Below are 13,733 nucleotides of genomic sequence, written 5' to 3'. Positions count from 1 at the left end.
GGGCCCGGGGTCCCTGGGGCCGGAGCTCGGCGCGCAGGGCCCCCTGGGTGGGCTGGTGGGGCGGCGGAGCGCTTCGGGACGCCCGGCTTTGCCCCTCTGTCGCCGGGGCCCTGCCGACCGGCGCGGGGAGTTTCAGCGGGAGCCTCCCGGAGCTCCCGGGACGAGTGCTCTCCGAGCCGCTCGGCTGCGGGGCTGCGCGGCCGGAGAGGGAGGCACTCGTTCCGGCCGAGGAGCGGAGGGCGCGCGGGGGGTGACCGCTCCGATCGGGCCGCTTGGAAGAGGCGTTCAAGACTGACATCTCTATGACTGGGGACCTCGGAGGGGAAGCTCCCCCTAGCATTTGTTCCTGAGTTCAGTAGGCAGGTATCTGTTGAGCACCCGCAACTCTTTGGGGGGCCAAGCTCTGCTCTGAGCACTGAGAGCACAAGAGGTGAGCATGATGGGCGAAGTCCCTGCCTTCACGGAGCTTCCCTTCTAGACAAGGCAGACCAAAAACAGATCAAAACATCGAAAACCAGACATGGAATATAATGGCACGGAGCGGGATGGAGATGGGGGGATGGCCATTGCTGCGTGGGTGTTTATGGAAAGGCATGGGATGGGAGGGTGGCTACTTTACACAGGATGTCAGCAGAGGCCCCTCTGAGGAGGTGAGATTTGAGCAGAGGTCTAAATAATGAGAGCAGCCTCTGCAGGCATCTGAAGGGATCGTGGCAGGAGGAGTCGGAAGTGCAAAAGGCCTGGGATGGCAGCGCGTTCGGCCTGTATCCTCAACATCAAGAACACCTGACCACGTAGCCTTCTGGGTCTTAATAAGGACTTTGGGGTAATGTTCTAGCATGATAAGCACGTGCTGGGTGCTTTTCCAGCGTTCCTGTCATTATCGTTATTATTACTGAGGTATAGCTGACACAGTGTTACATTAGATTCGGGTGGACAAGCCAGTGATTGGACGAGTCTGGGTTCCCAAGCGTAGCTCCCGGCTGTCACCGTACAGCCCGGTGCAATCGCGGTACCGTCGACTATGCATGTATGTGCTTTATGTGCGGTGCCTTTGTACCTTTTGTCCGTGGGACCCAGGACCTTCTGTCAATGGAAGCCTGTACCTTCCATCCCCTTCCCTTTGGCAGCCACCAGTTCTATGTTTATGGATCTGTTTCTGCTTTCTTTTTTTGATTCCACATACAAGTGAAATCATGTGATATTTGTCTTTCTCTGTCTGCCTTCATTGAACTTAATACCCGCTGGGTCCATTAATGTCATAAATGGCAAGATCTTTTTTTAATGGCAGAGTAATATCCATTGTGTTTGTGCGTTTACACACCACTTCTTTATCCATTCATTTATTGATGGACCCTTAGGTTGCTTCTGTATCTTGGCTACTGTAACTAATGGTGCAGTAAACATCGGAGTATTTTCCAGCATTTTCTTCTTATCGTTGCGGTAACCATCCTCATCCTCACTTTACCAAGGAGGAAAGGGAGACACAGGGAGGGGCCGCGCTGTTATGCAAACCCTGCCAGGCGTTGCTAGAGGCCCTGCAGGAGAGACTGGCATCCAGCAGGCTGAGTGATTCCCGGCTGCATCTCTGACACGCTTTGTGATAATAGGCAACTCACTTAACATCCCTGGGCCTTGGTGTCCTCATCTGTAAGCCAGGGGTATGGATTGTGCCAACCTCAGAGTCTGTAAGAAGTAAATCAGATGAGACCCTGAGAATGCATTAAGGGCTTGCTGATGGGTATGTTTGTTAGTTATTTGAGACTGAGAACCATCTTGTAAAATGCCCCAGCTGTGAAGACTTTAGGGCCCGCACAGGAAAACGCCCTCCTGTGGGGCCAGACTTGCAGGATCATGAGAGAGGTAAAGGAAAGGTCAGCTGCAGCCAGTTTGGCGAGGGCCACGTGTGCCACTCGGAGTCTGGATGCAACACCGTAAATGGGGGTGGGGGGGCTGAAGGTTTTTGAGGAGAATTAAAGGATCAGCTCTTTGTTTTTACAGGGGAATCGCTAGACCGGAGAGGGGAGAGAGGGCTGTGGGAATGTCCTCAGGAGGTCAGGGTCCTGGATGAAAAAGAGATGGACCAGATAGATTTCTTTCAGAGCCTAGATTGTGTAACCGGACTGGTACTTAAAATCCTGACCCTCACATTTCTTATTTAGCAGCAGTGTTGTATTGCTGAGTAGTTACCTCGCGCAGATCCCGAGAGGTTTACGTGCGTTACCTCACCGTCAGTAACGGGAGCTAGAACCCTCCCCACTTCCTGGTTAAGAATGCGGAGGCCCAGGGAGGGACCTTGAAAGATGGTGTGGAATTACTGAGACAGTGAAGGAAAACGTCCAGTGCAGACTCGGCACGTAGCGAGCAGCCCGCCGACGTTAGGGCAGCGGCACATTTCTCTCGGAGTGTGAGTCATTGCTGACGGCCCCCCGCAGTGCAACCACTTCTGGTAACCACAGTTTGAGAGCCTGTTCTTACCTTCTCGAGAATAAAGCACAAGATTTTAAGAATCCTGCAAGTGGGAACTATATTTGACCCTAATTCTTTTAGGTAATCATGATATGGTTGTTCTGTCTTGATAGTTAAGCTAAAAGCAGCTTAATTTAGAGGTGCTTTACGTGGAAGTGATTTGAGAGGACCCCTCTGTTCAAGGAAGTCCACTATTGTTTAAAATGCCACCATTTTTGAGATACTGTTCTTTGTTAAGCAATCCCTTTTAACCGAGGGGTCTGTTTTAAAACCCAAAATCCCACTAGCGTATTAATACACTTGAGTTCTGGATGCCTTCAGGTGATTCAGCTTTTCAGGCTGGGAAGAAGGACCTGCCCGCGGCCCCAGGCTTTCGAGATGGGAGGTATAAGTTGCTATTGAAAGGGAAGTCTCCTGGGTCTTGGTGTGATCTTAGTAAGGAGTAAATGGTTGTTAAGTAGGTAAAATGATTTAGCTTTGATGGCCGAATTTCATGAAATATACTCACTCAAGTAGTTTTATATTAAAGAATGTCCCCTCAAGAAGGGGTGCTCTTAGAACCGAGCCTCATTATGATCCGCCAGTTTCTTAATAGAGTTGTCCTTGATTTAAGATGCAGTCAGTTGCAAGGCACACCCCTGATCTACTAACAGCTTTTCAGGAAAAAAAGAGATTCTGCTGTGCCAAATGTACATGTTGACTGCAAGGTACATCTTAAGTCCAGAAATATCAAAATGAAGGGGAAGTCTTGGGGTCGTGGAATCATAGGAAAATCAGGATGTTCTTTTGAAGTGATCACATTCTGAATTTATACCTCCGATTTCTTTTTTTCAGGGTCAAAGTCAGAGTGGTGGTCATGGCCCTGGAGGTGGCAAGAAGGATGACAAGGTAAATAAGTCAGATGTGTCTTTGATGTAAATTGTGCAGTGATCATAGCTGTTGGCTGAGAAGTGAAGTTCTTTAGGGATTCGTGAGTGTCACAGTGCAAACTAAGTGGTCCTGTAGTTCTTTAACCAGCCCGGCCTCAGATACAGTATCCTTTTCATGTTCTAGAAAAGATTATTGACCTGTCAAGTAAGTAATTATGAATTAATGATTTTGATTTTAGAGAGAAGGTGGTGGGGAAGGGTTGGAGAGAGAGAATCAGAATCTTAAGCCGGATCCACAGTCAGCGCAGAGCCTGACCTAGGGCTTGATTCCACGACCCTGGGATCATGATCTGAGCTTAAAATTTATTTTGAGAGAGAGAGAGTGGGTGTAGGACAGGCAGCTGGAGTCCCAGGCAGGCTCTGCACCAGCCGCATGGAGTGTGACGCGGGGCTCGAACCCACAAACTGAGAGATCATGTGAGATCGGTCTCTGAGCCAAAACCAAGAGTCGAAAGCTTGCTTAACCAACTGAGCCACTGTGGCCCCCCCACCCCAAATTAATGATTTTTAAATGTGTAAAGTAACATTACAGAGTGTTAAAATAAATTGCCAGTAAATTAGTGTTTAATATCCTCAGATGTAAAGAAGAATTTTCTCATTATTTCAGCTCAAACTTTTGGTATTTAATTCTGAATTCTGACCTCTAGTCCTTTGGAGTAATCTATCATTGTGGATTGTAAAAAGGAAGATCAAGGGGTGCCCGGGTGGCTTGATTGCTTAAGCTTCTGACTCTTGATTTCAGCTCAGGTCATTTTCTCAGTTTGTGAGACTGAGCCCCACATCAGGCTCCACACTGACAGTAGAGAGCCTGCTTGGGATTTTCTCTCTTTCTCTCTCTCTCTCTCTCTCTCTGCCTCTGGCTCTCTCACACAGACTCTCTCAAATAAATACTTTTAAAAGTAAAAAGAGAGATTGGTTACATCACCAATTAAAATTGTAAAAATGTTACATAAATCTAGCTTTATTTGTAAAAGGACAGTTTTTTAATAGCATTCTGAAAGATAAGGGAAATTACAGCCCCTGGAAACAGATGATGGCCCTACAGAAGTGAGTTTGTGTTTTGATATGATTTGTGTGGTTTTGTTTTTTCCTGCTGTTCTAAAAATTCAAGGACAAGAAAAAGAAATACGAACCTCCTGTACCAACTAGAGTGGGAAAAAAGAAGAAGAAAACCAAGGGACCAGATGCTGCCAGCAAGCTGCCCCTGGGTAACGGTCCTCCCTGCTGTCTGTCGATCCCGTGAGCACCGTGTGTGTGTGCGTGTGTGTGTGCGTGCGTGTGTGTGCGCGCGCAGCTCAGAGGTCTGAACGCTGAGGCAGGAGCCGGGGTGGCCGCGGCTCTGGCTCCTGCGCGCAACCCTCCTCTAGGCCACAGAGAACGATGCTTTGGGGCTAGCAGTGTACAACGGTATAGAGCCGTGTCTCACTTAATAGTCAGCTCCTCTGATGCCTGAAAAAGTGTAGTTGAGATGAGAAAACTCAGCTTGAGCTTGAATAGTTTAGAAACACGCTTATTCTCTGAAGAAACGGGCCACCATGTGTTGGAATTTCCATCTTGTGATTCCTGAACATACACAGTTTCAGTGGCTTCATCCTGAACAGAGACTGAAATTGAGACCCGGTGACCTGCCCTGCCCACCGCTCCCTCCTCAGCCGGCACTCCCCTTGCTCCTTGACTCTTAGGCACATTAGGGCTTCTCCCCTTTGCTTTAAAATGTCCTTCCCCCAGTCCTTCCCATGGCTGCCTTCCTCTCATCACTTTGGCTCACATAACCCCCACCCTCACCCCCACCAAAACAAGTCTTTTCCTGTGTAGATGAAATCATTTTTTAAATATTAGTTAAGAATGAAGGGACTCAGCCAATTTGAAGAAATGAATAATGAGTCAATATGGTACCAGTCAGGACGAGGTCCTCAGATTGCAGGAAGAGCACAGAAAGCCGAAAGGTTACGTGGGTCCTTACTCTGTGGGAAGAGGGCGAGTTGTCTGACATAAATGGCTGGCATATTTTATTTGCTATCGAGGGAGAATGAAATTAGACCCCTTTTTGCCAGATGCATTACAGACTTGAATATAAGTAAATAAATGAAAATTCAGAAATACATTTAACCTTAGGGAACGAGAGACGTTTTGATGAAGAAACCTAGAAACCGCAAAAGAGTGACATTTTTGTCTGTATATGCTAAAATTCCTGTGCAGCAGGAGACTTCAAACCAAAAGAACGTAAAAGAGTGTGGGAAAAATGTTTGCCGCCTAGGTTACCGCTGATACCTCGCAGTCCTCCTGCAAATGGAGGCTTCTGTTCAGCTCGCCTGCGTGTCTTCTGCCTGAACAGCACTTGTAGCTAATTTTTATTAACACCTATGGGGAATAAAAAACCAAAGCAAACTATCTTTTGGGTCAGTGAGCTCTTCTTTGCTTACATGTATAGACAGTTCACTTAGCGTATGTCATTTACATTAGCGGTCTGGTCATGGACCTTGTCCCGGGTTTTCACCCGCTTGCTTGTAACTGTCAGGGTCTCTTTTCCCTTCGCAGCCAGGCACTTGCTAACTTTAAGTCTTAACCCTTTCCTCATGGACGGACTTCCTTCACCGCAGACTTCAAGCTCCAGATTACAGCAAACCTCTCTTAATTACAGTGACACCTCACACTCAGTGCCGCCTAAAATTGCTGAAGTTAGAGAGAATTAAAGACTACCTTCTCATGGAGGAAGAGTTCATTAGAAATCAGGAACAAATGAAGCCTTTAGAAGAAAAGCAAGAGGTAAATTGAGAAATTACTGTAACTTTCATTTTATAAATTAACAGTTTTAGTTATTAAATAGAATTCAGTGGATAAATAAAATTCAGGTAGTTGACCTGTTCAGGCTTTTATGAGTCATAAGTTAGCTGCCTTTTAAAAGCACCACCGGCTTTGTAAACATAGTAAAATCTAGTAAACCTGTCAGCATTGTCTACTTTTTAGGTCTAACCTGCTTTTCCTTCATGGCATGCTTGCACACAGGAGGAAAGATCAAAGGTGGATGATCTGAGGGGGACCCCGATGTCAGTAGGAACGTTGGAAGAGATCATTGATGACAATCATGCCATCGTGTCCACATCTGTGGGCTCAGAACACTACGTCAGCATTCTCTCCTTTGTGGACAAGGACCTGCTGGAGCCAGGATGTTCGGTCCTGCTCAACCACAAGGCAAGTTGTGGCCGCTAAGCCCTTAGGGACGCGGCCTCCTTCCTCTCAGATCTGTCTGTGCTGTTCTGGTGACCGGCGTCGCGCTGTTGTAGATGGGTCGTGTAAGCCTCACGTCCTTGCAGTAAAACTCCACGTTCTCTGCCAGGTACATGCCGTCATCGGGGTGCTCATGGATGACACGGATCCCTTGGTCACGGTGATGAAGGTAGAAAAGGCCCCCCAGGAGACCTATGCTGATATTGGAGGGTTGGACAACCAGATCCAGGAAATTAAGGTAGGTCTGGGAACTGGCTCTGGTTTTTAGACTTTTGGTTTCTTACTGCTGCCTCATTTAGGGTGCTTAGAGTTATTTTGCATATTTGGGTTTTTTTGGGTTTTTTTTAGTGATCAAAAAGTACACTCAGAGCTCGCCAGTTGTGGTGTTTCGTAGTTATGACTATGGAGTTAGAGAACAGAAATAGCGTGATTGTTCTCGCAGCAGCTGCAGCTTCATCCTTCTTACATGCAGTGTTTATTATCTGTGTGACTATATGGTGTTTCCATTTGCGTTAACTTGAGCTGTGGCCATCTGAACACCCAGAGATGGGGCAGAGGGAGTCGGGGGCGAAGTGGCCCTGGGGGTGGCTGTGGGCCAGCCACCTGCCGGCTCTCCGTCTAGTAGGGAGGGGCGCCCAGAGCCGTCGTGTCTGTCGGTGTAACATCGATCCGAAAATCGGGCTAGCTCCTGTGTGTAGCTTAAATGGAAAGGGGGTATTTTCATTTTAAGTTCCTTTTGCTCGGGAAGAGCTTATTAGGTGTTGCTCAAGGCTGACTTCTGGAAAGTCAGAGGGAAATGGGGAGTGATAGGAAGGGGGTGGGTGCTGGCCGCTCAGGTAGGACAGACGTCCTCTTCCTCGTGCCCTGGCTGCTAGGTTAACAGTAGTGAGTGAGAGCTCGGCTTGCTTTCGTTGAGCGTGGGCTGCGTCCGTGACGCCGTTAGCGGACAGGCTAACGTCCGTAAGGCGGCGTTTTACTCCTACCATGTTTATTCTCAACAGGAGTCTGTGGAGCTTCCTCTCACTCATCCTGAATATTACGAAGAGATGGGTATAAAGCCCCCGAAGGGGGTCATTCTCTATGGACCACCCGGCACAGGTACGTGCACTCTGTGCTTGGCGCTTCCTGGCGCCCGGCTGAGCTCTCGGCATCAGCTTGTTCTAATTAATTCGTTCTTGGGTGAGGAGGCCACAGTTCTTAGTTTCAAACAAAGTTCTCTAGCAACATTTTGGATATTTTTGGAATAAATACAGAAACATACCTATTACATAAAAGTATATTTATCTGTATAGTAGATGCTACAAAACTGAATTATCTTAGACTTGAAATTATAGACTTAACAACAGTAGCAGGAATTGCAACCAAAAATACACACCAGTAGGCAGCCCCTCTCCGGACGCCTGCTCACTGTGAATGCATTTACAGGTTCTTAGAACGCCTTTTCCATACTCCATTTATATGGTGTAAAACATAAGGCTTTCAAGTATTCATAAGATTAAGGTGAATCTACTAAATATACTTTATAAGACACAAACCTGGATGCTCAACCTTGGCTGTACACCTTGGAGCTTTAAAAAATACCAATACTTGGTCCCATCCCTGAAAATCCCCATCTGCATCTGGAGTGTGGCCAGACATCAGAACCATGGTGGACAACCACTGATTTAAAATCTTCTCTGTGCTGTTCAGATTAGGTTCATTCTCTGGTCCACTGGTACTGAATGAATAGATGAAGATAAAAATACATACATCCGGTTCACTGTGCAATCAGCGTAAGCTGTACCATCCAGGACTTAGCAATACATTGCTGTGTCATCCCCAAGGAAGCAGCTATTTGAGTGACTTGAAACCGCATTCCCAGGAGGATTCTGGGATAACTGAGGATGGCCCACAGTGGACAGTGGAGGCACTGGGACACAAGTGGAGTCAGAGGCACGGAGCCTCTGCAGCCTCCACTCACAGCCCCTGACTACTAGCCCAAGGCCGCGGTAGTTCTGCGGGTTGAGCTGGGAACAGGGCTGAGGCTGGAGCAGGCCGCCTCTGGTGCATGCGCACTGCTGGGGGGCAGGCCGGTCAGGAGGAGGAACTGGTGCGGGGATCCCTCTGGCCACTGCAGTGCCGCAGCCGCCGGCCTTGGCCACTTCTGCCCGTAAGATGCCAGTCACGTAGAAAGGGCCTCTGCCTTCTGTCCGCCAGCCTTACTCGGTGCTCTCGGGGACTAGTCCACGTTGCAAGCCTGCACTCCCGCCTCTCAGCCTGTCCCACCACAAGGATGTCGTTGCCACATTTTGTTGTAAAGCTTGGCTCCTTGTCCATCTTCCCACTGAACTAAGTCGTCTGTGTCGGTTTCTCACCCGCAGCCTCCTCCCCTTCCTCTGCATGCCTGAGGCTGGTCCTTTACTGCCCCAGCCTCTGACTGCCATTGTGTCCTGATGTTCCTACTTGGCCCTGTGGCCCTTCCTCACTCACCATCAAGGGGCCGAGGTCTTTCACAAAGTGGTTGCCAAGTCCTTGTTTTTGACCTGAAATAGAAATATTGAGAAACGGGGCAGGATTGGAAATGTTTGAGATCTTCCCTGAGATTGGTGAGAGGAAGTTCCTCATGAGGTCACATGAGAGACCAAGAAGTTTCTAGACCTGAACTGTGGGTTGGGGGCTTCAGTGAGAGCTGGCCGTCTCAGCTGAGCCTCAGGCAAGCCCACCCAGCACAGCCACGACTCCCTGGGTGGCCCCAAGGGTCTGCAGGCCTGGTGCTCTGGGAAAGAGGCTTTCCTTAGGTCACACCTAGGATTTCAGGCTGTTTTTCCATCATGGTTTTATAGGAGTTGAGTTTGGATCTTGAACCCTGGTTGCATGGGTCGGGTTAATAGTCTGTGCAAGTTCTAATAACCCAGTAACGTGTATTTTCTGCCATTGTAATGATGACTTTAGGAAAACAGTTAAAAATAATCAGAACGTTCTGAATTTCCTCTTCTCTGCACTGGAGAATGTAATGTCAAGACACTGGAATGGTGGCATGCCTTTTCATCAGAGGGATCTGCCCATTTTTAGTGGTAGTGACAGGGTTTTTATCTCTTTGTCTTTTCTTTTTTCTAATCTAAAATAGGTAAAACCTTATTAGCCAAAGCAGTAGCAAACCAAACTTCAGCCACTTTCCTAAGAGTGGTTGGCTCTGAACTTATCCAGAAGTACCTGGGTGATGGGCCCAAACTCGTTCGGGAATTGTTTCGAGTGGCGGAAGAACACGCGCCATCCATCGTGTTTATTGATGAAATTGATGCCATTGGAACAAAAAGGTACGCTATTCCCTGTGCTGTTTAGAGGTGAAAACCGGGCAGCTCTTGTCTGAGAAGGCTCCTGGAGCGCCGCCGGCGTGCCTGCACGTGGGTTTGCCGCGGCTCCTACTGTGCGTGGCTCTCCGGACGCCGTAGGCTCGGCCCCGAAGGGCCAGGTAACAACTACCCAGGAGTCGTGACCGTCTGGAGGTTTGTCTGCAGCCCGGCCCTGAGCTTCGGCTCTGAGCTAGGCACCATCTGGACTCGGGACTCAGCCACTGTCACGAGCCTTCGAGGAGCTCAGTATTGGGTTGGGGGCTCAGATACCAAACGGGGAGAGGACTTCATGGTGCTGCATCAGGCCTGAAATCGTCTACAACTTAAGTGCCGTGATGCGGTGGCGGGGGGGGGGGGGGGGGGGGGGGGGGGGTGCGCTGATTTTGTTGCTAGAATGGAGGGCGTCAGAGGCGGAGTCCCCTTCAGCAGGAGATGTCAGGTTTCCATTCCTTCTCTTCTTTTTCAAAGATACGACTCAAATTCCGGTGGTGAAAGAGAAATTCAGCGAACAATGTTGGAACTGTTGAACCAGCTGGATGGATTTGATTCAAGGGGTGACGTGAAAGTTATCATGGCCACAAACCGGATAGAAACTTTGGATCCAGCACTTATCAGACCAGGTCAAATCTGCTTTTGTCCCATCGTGGAGAATGAGTGTGTTTATGTGTTTGTGGTTAAGTGCACTTTGCGGGGGATTTAAAACTACACATCAAGGCAGATGCATTATTGAAGTGTAGAATAACCTCCAGAAAGCCGTGTTCCACTGAGGTCCGGTTGAGGAAGAACATGACGTGGTAGGCGTAGCGTGGCCCTTCTCCTGGCAGTCCGGAGACCTTTTCTCTTTCCCATAATGAATATGCTTTTTTTCTAACTCCTTTGCTAGCTCAGGTTCATCTCACTGCACTAAAAGCAGCAGTAGGTAATTTGTTTCTGAAGGTACCAGAGGAGAGAGGATTTCTTTTAAACAGGATTAATTCAAATGTGGATACTTACAGATTACAAAGAGCAGTATTCACTTCTCCAAGATATGGACCTCTTCCCACAGGGGAAATTCCCCTCTGACCGAAACTGCACAAGTGAGGAGACCAGCCAGGGCCTCTCCGCAGGCCCGAGTGGAGCCTGGGGCGCCACGGGCCGTGACTGGAAACCTTTTTTACCCGCAGGCCGCATTGACAGGAAAATTGAGTTCCCCCTGCCCGATGAGAAGACGAAGAAGCGCATCTTTCAGATCCACACAAGCAGGATGACGCTGGCCGATGACGTGACCCTGGATGACTTGATCATGGCTAAAGATGACCTCTCCGGGGCCGACATCAAGGTGGGAACCTGGGCGGGACGGAACCTCTTGGTTCTGTGAGAGTTAGGACGGGTCTTCCCAGATGGCCCGAGTGTGGGGCCGGCCTGCTTTGTTTGTGAGGCCCTGGGTTGCTGTCCCGCGTGAGTGCCGTGCTCAGGTGGGGGCAGCGCGCACGGGGCCTTCTCGTGCCAGCGCCCGCGCTGAACTGCGCGTCGTTGACACCTGCAGAACTAGGTTAGTGTCTTTGTTGGTGATTTCAGATTTCAAGAGATTTTTAAAATTTTGGCCAGCTGTGTGTTTTGAGAAATTTGAAGTCCTCAGAAAAGCTGCAACAATAGTTACTACTACTGTCGTCCCGTTCTGACCCGTGGGCATTGGCTGATTTAGCATCTCAAGATCTAGGGGCTTAGGAAGGTTATATAACCTGCAGAGTTCACATATCAACCACTTCAGTTGCTGACGAAGTGAATTGTTGTTCTTAGCGTCTCCTAGACGGTCCAGCACTGATGTCAGATTTGGGTCGTCAGAGTCCACAAACTGTACTGGTGAAGGACGGGCAGATTCGGGGATGTTGGAGTGTGAGCAGTGGCTCACCTCGGTTCACCAAACGTTACCCTCTTACTTCTTTGCGTCATCTTTTTGTTCACTTTTGTGCTGACCCATCTGAAATATCCCGAGGGTGACTACCAGATGGAAACGTCAGTGCCAAGGTTGTGGCTTTATCACATCCTGCTGCGTGGGTGGTTTTACTTGTGGCAAGTGAGGCGGAGCGCAGTAACCACGGAGAGGTCCGTTTCGCCAGCACGCAGGTTCTCTTCCCCGTGTAGACAGATGAAATGGACGTGTGCTCTGTTGCCCAGGACCAGGGCGCCCTGTGGCGACAGCCGGGCCCTGGTGGTAGAGCTTCCCTCCCGGCCACCCCGTCAGCTAGACCCTGAGCCACCTCCGATCCTCTGGGAAGATCATTAGAATGCTTAAAACAGTCACATGATCTAATCTCTTCCCGAACGGTTTAAGCACTTTCAGTCTGGGTGTCTCACACCGTATTTCTAAGTAGCTCTCTGAAGTGTCCGAATACAAAGTGTGTCGTTTTCTGACCACACCGTTCTTTCTCACAGGCCATCTGTACAGAAGCCGGTCTGATGGCCTTGAGAGAGCGCAGAATGAAAGTAACAAACGAAGACTTCAAAAAATCTAAAGAAAATGTTCTTTATAAAAAACAAGAAGGCACCCCTGAGGGGCTCTACCTGTAGAACCACATTTGCCTTCAAGGAGACCATCGGGAAGCTGCCCAAGGAACCACGTTCCAGTTGATCTTTCTTAGCAAATCACTCCCCCCTCCCTATACCCCTCCACCCCTGCCCCTCTTTGAGTGATGTGTAGGGTGCCCCTGGGGCTGCCCTCATGTTGGCCTCGTGCAGTGCCCTCCCCCCAATAAAGCCACCTCCTCCTCAGACCGTTCATCCTGTTTCTGGAGCCTCCACACCAGCTGCTCAGCAACAACAAGCAGGTGGACCAAGGTGCTAGGAAGCTTCTAGGCGACGACCAGGAGTGTAGATGTGAACACCTCCTGGAGCCGGCGGCAGAGCTGGGCAGCGGCTACTGAGAAGCCATGACCGCAAAGCCAGCGTTCTCTGCTGTGTAAGCAGCGAAGGCCAAGTGTGTGACTCTGGCCCTGGAAAGAGACCCAGCTTTCCCTTCTGGAAGGTGTGTGGAGCATGAGGGGCCTAGAACCCATTCTTGGGGCAGGAAGGTACTGGTGATGCTAAGAAAGGTTCCTGAAAGGAATCAGCCCCGTCCTCCCTGTGCTTACAGGTTCAGAAACTTCCTCCCCATCACCTTTCTGCCTCCATTTCCTGCACTTCTCTCCCCTGAACTTTTCAAGCCGGAAAGGAGGTGGGGCGGGTCGAGGCAAGCATCCCCTGGGCTGGCCCGCTGCCTTCCTCGGGTGCGCTGACCTGCTGCCCTTCTCCCCGCCCACTGTCCGTCGGTTTCTAGGCCAGATTCTGTTCCACGTCACAGGCTTCTCTGGACGAGATGCCAAAGAAATACAACCTCAGACATTCTAGAGATCGTATTTTGTCAGCAGCTGTCCAAATTCCTCTTAGAGCAGGACCTCAGGGAAGATAAAGCAATTTCTGCCCAGTCCAGTGATAATGATGGACTGCAAGGCATGTTCTTTTCAGAAGAAAGTGGTGTGAATGTGGGTATTTACATTTCATTCCATTCATACCTTCAGAAGTCAAAACAAGAATGTGGTTGGTCTGGGCCTGGGCCACTGCCTGGCGAGAGCACACCCGTGGCTGGTCTCACAGGCAGGGGTGAGGTTGGTGGAAGGCGCTGGCTCCACTCTGTACTTCTCAGCCGGATGCCTGCAGGGGTCCTCGGACAGTGCTCCCCCAGGGGGTCCTGTTCGAGTGCAGGCCAGGACTCAGGCAGAGGTGGGTGGGCCCCAGAGGCTGCATCTCTCCCAAGCCC

At 49.6% G+C, this 13,733-nt stretch overlaps 2 protein-coding genes across 2 annotated transcripts in view; one reads left to right on the top strand and one right to left on the bottom strand.

Annotated features, from left to right (window-relative positions):
* Nucleotides 1–12,716, top strand: part of PSMC1 (proteasome 26S subunit, ATPase 1) — a 13,008-nt gene extending 292 nt beyond the window's left edge. The window contains exons 2-11 of the mRNA XM_029950769.1: nucleotides 3,304–3,357; nucleotides 4,510–4,606; nucleotides 6,040–6,164; nucleotides 6,405–6,590; nucleotides 6,736–6,864; nucleotides 7,628–7,724; nucleotides 9,733–9,922; nucleotides 10,427–10,578; nucleotides 11,122–11,276; nucleotides 12,374–12,716. Coding sequence (XP_029806629.1) covers nucleotides 3,304–3,357; nucleotides 4,510–4,606; nucleotides 6,040–6,164; nucleotides 6,405–6,590; nucleotides 6,736–6,864; nucleotides 7,628–7,724; nucleotides 9,733–9,922; nucleotides 10,427–10,578; nucleotides 11,122–11,276; nucleotides 12,374–12,508 — 1,320 coding nt within the window. The 3' untranslated portion in view covers nucleotides 12,509–12,716. The remainder of the gene's footprint in view (nucleotides 1–3,303; nucleotides 3,358–4,509; nucleotides 4,607–6,039; nucleotides 6,165–6,404; nucleotides 6,591–6,735; nucleotides 6,865–7,627; nucleotides 7,725–9,732; nucleotides 9,923–10,426; nucleotides 10,579–11,121; nucleotides 11,277–12,373) is intronic.
* The window catches only part of NRDE2 (NRDE-2, necessary for RNA interference, domain containing), a 50,173-nt gene continuing 48,888 nt past the window's right edge, over nucleotides 12,449–13,733 (bottom strand). The window contains exon 15 of the transcript XR_003912963.1: nucleotides 12,449–13,664. The gene's annotated coding sequence lies outside the window, so the exon portion shown is untranslated. The remainder of the gene's footprint in view (nucleotides 13,665–13,733) is intronic.

This window comes from Suricata suricatta, chromosome 9 (assembly GCF_006229205.1).
Source record: "Suricata suricatta isolate VVHF042 chromosome 9, meerkat_22Aug2017_6uvM2_HiC, whole genome shotgun sequence".
In the NCBI taxonomy this organism is placed as follows: Eukaryota; Metazoa; Chordata; class Mammalia; order Carnivora; family Herpestidae; genus Suricata; species Suricata suricatta.
The sequence above is the reverse complement of the archived record's forward strand: the minus strand, read 5'-3'. Positions and strand labels throughout refer to the sequence as shown.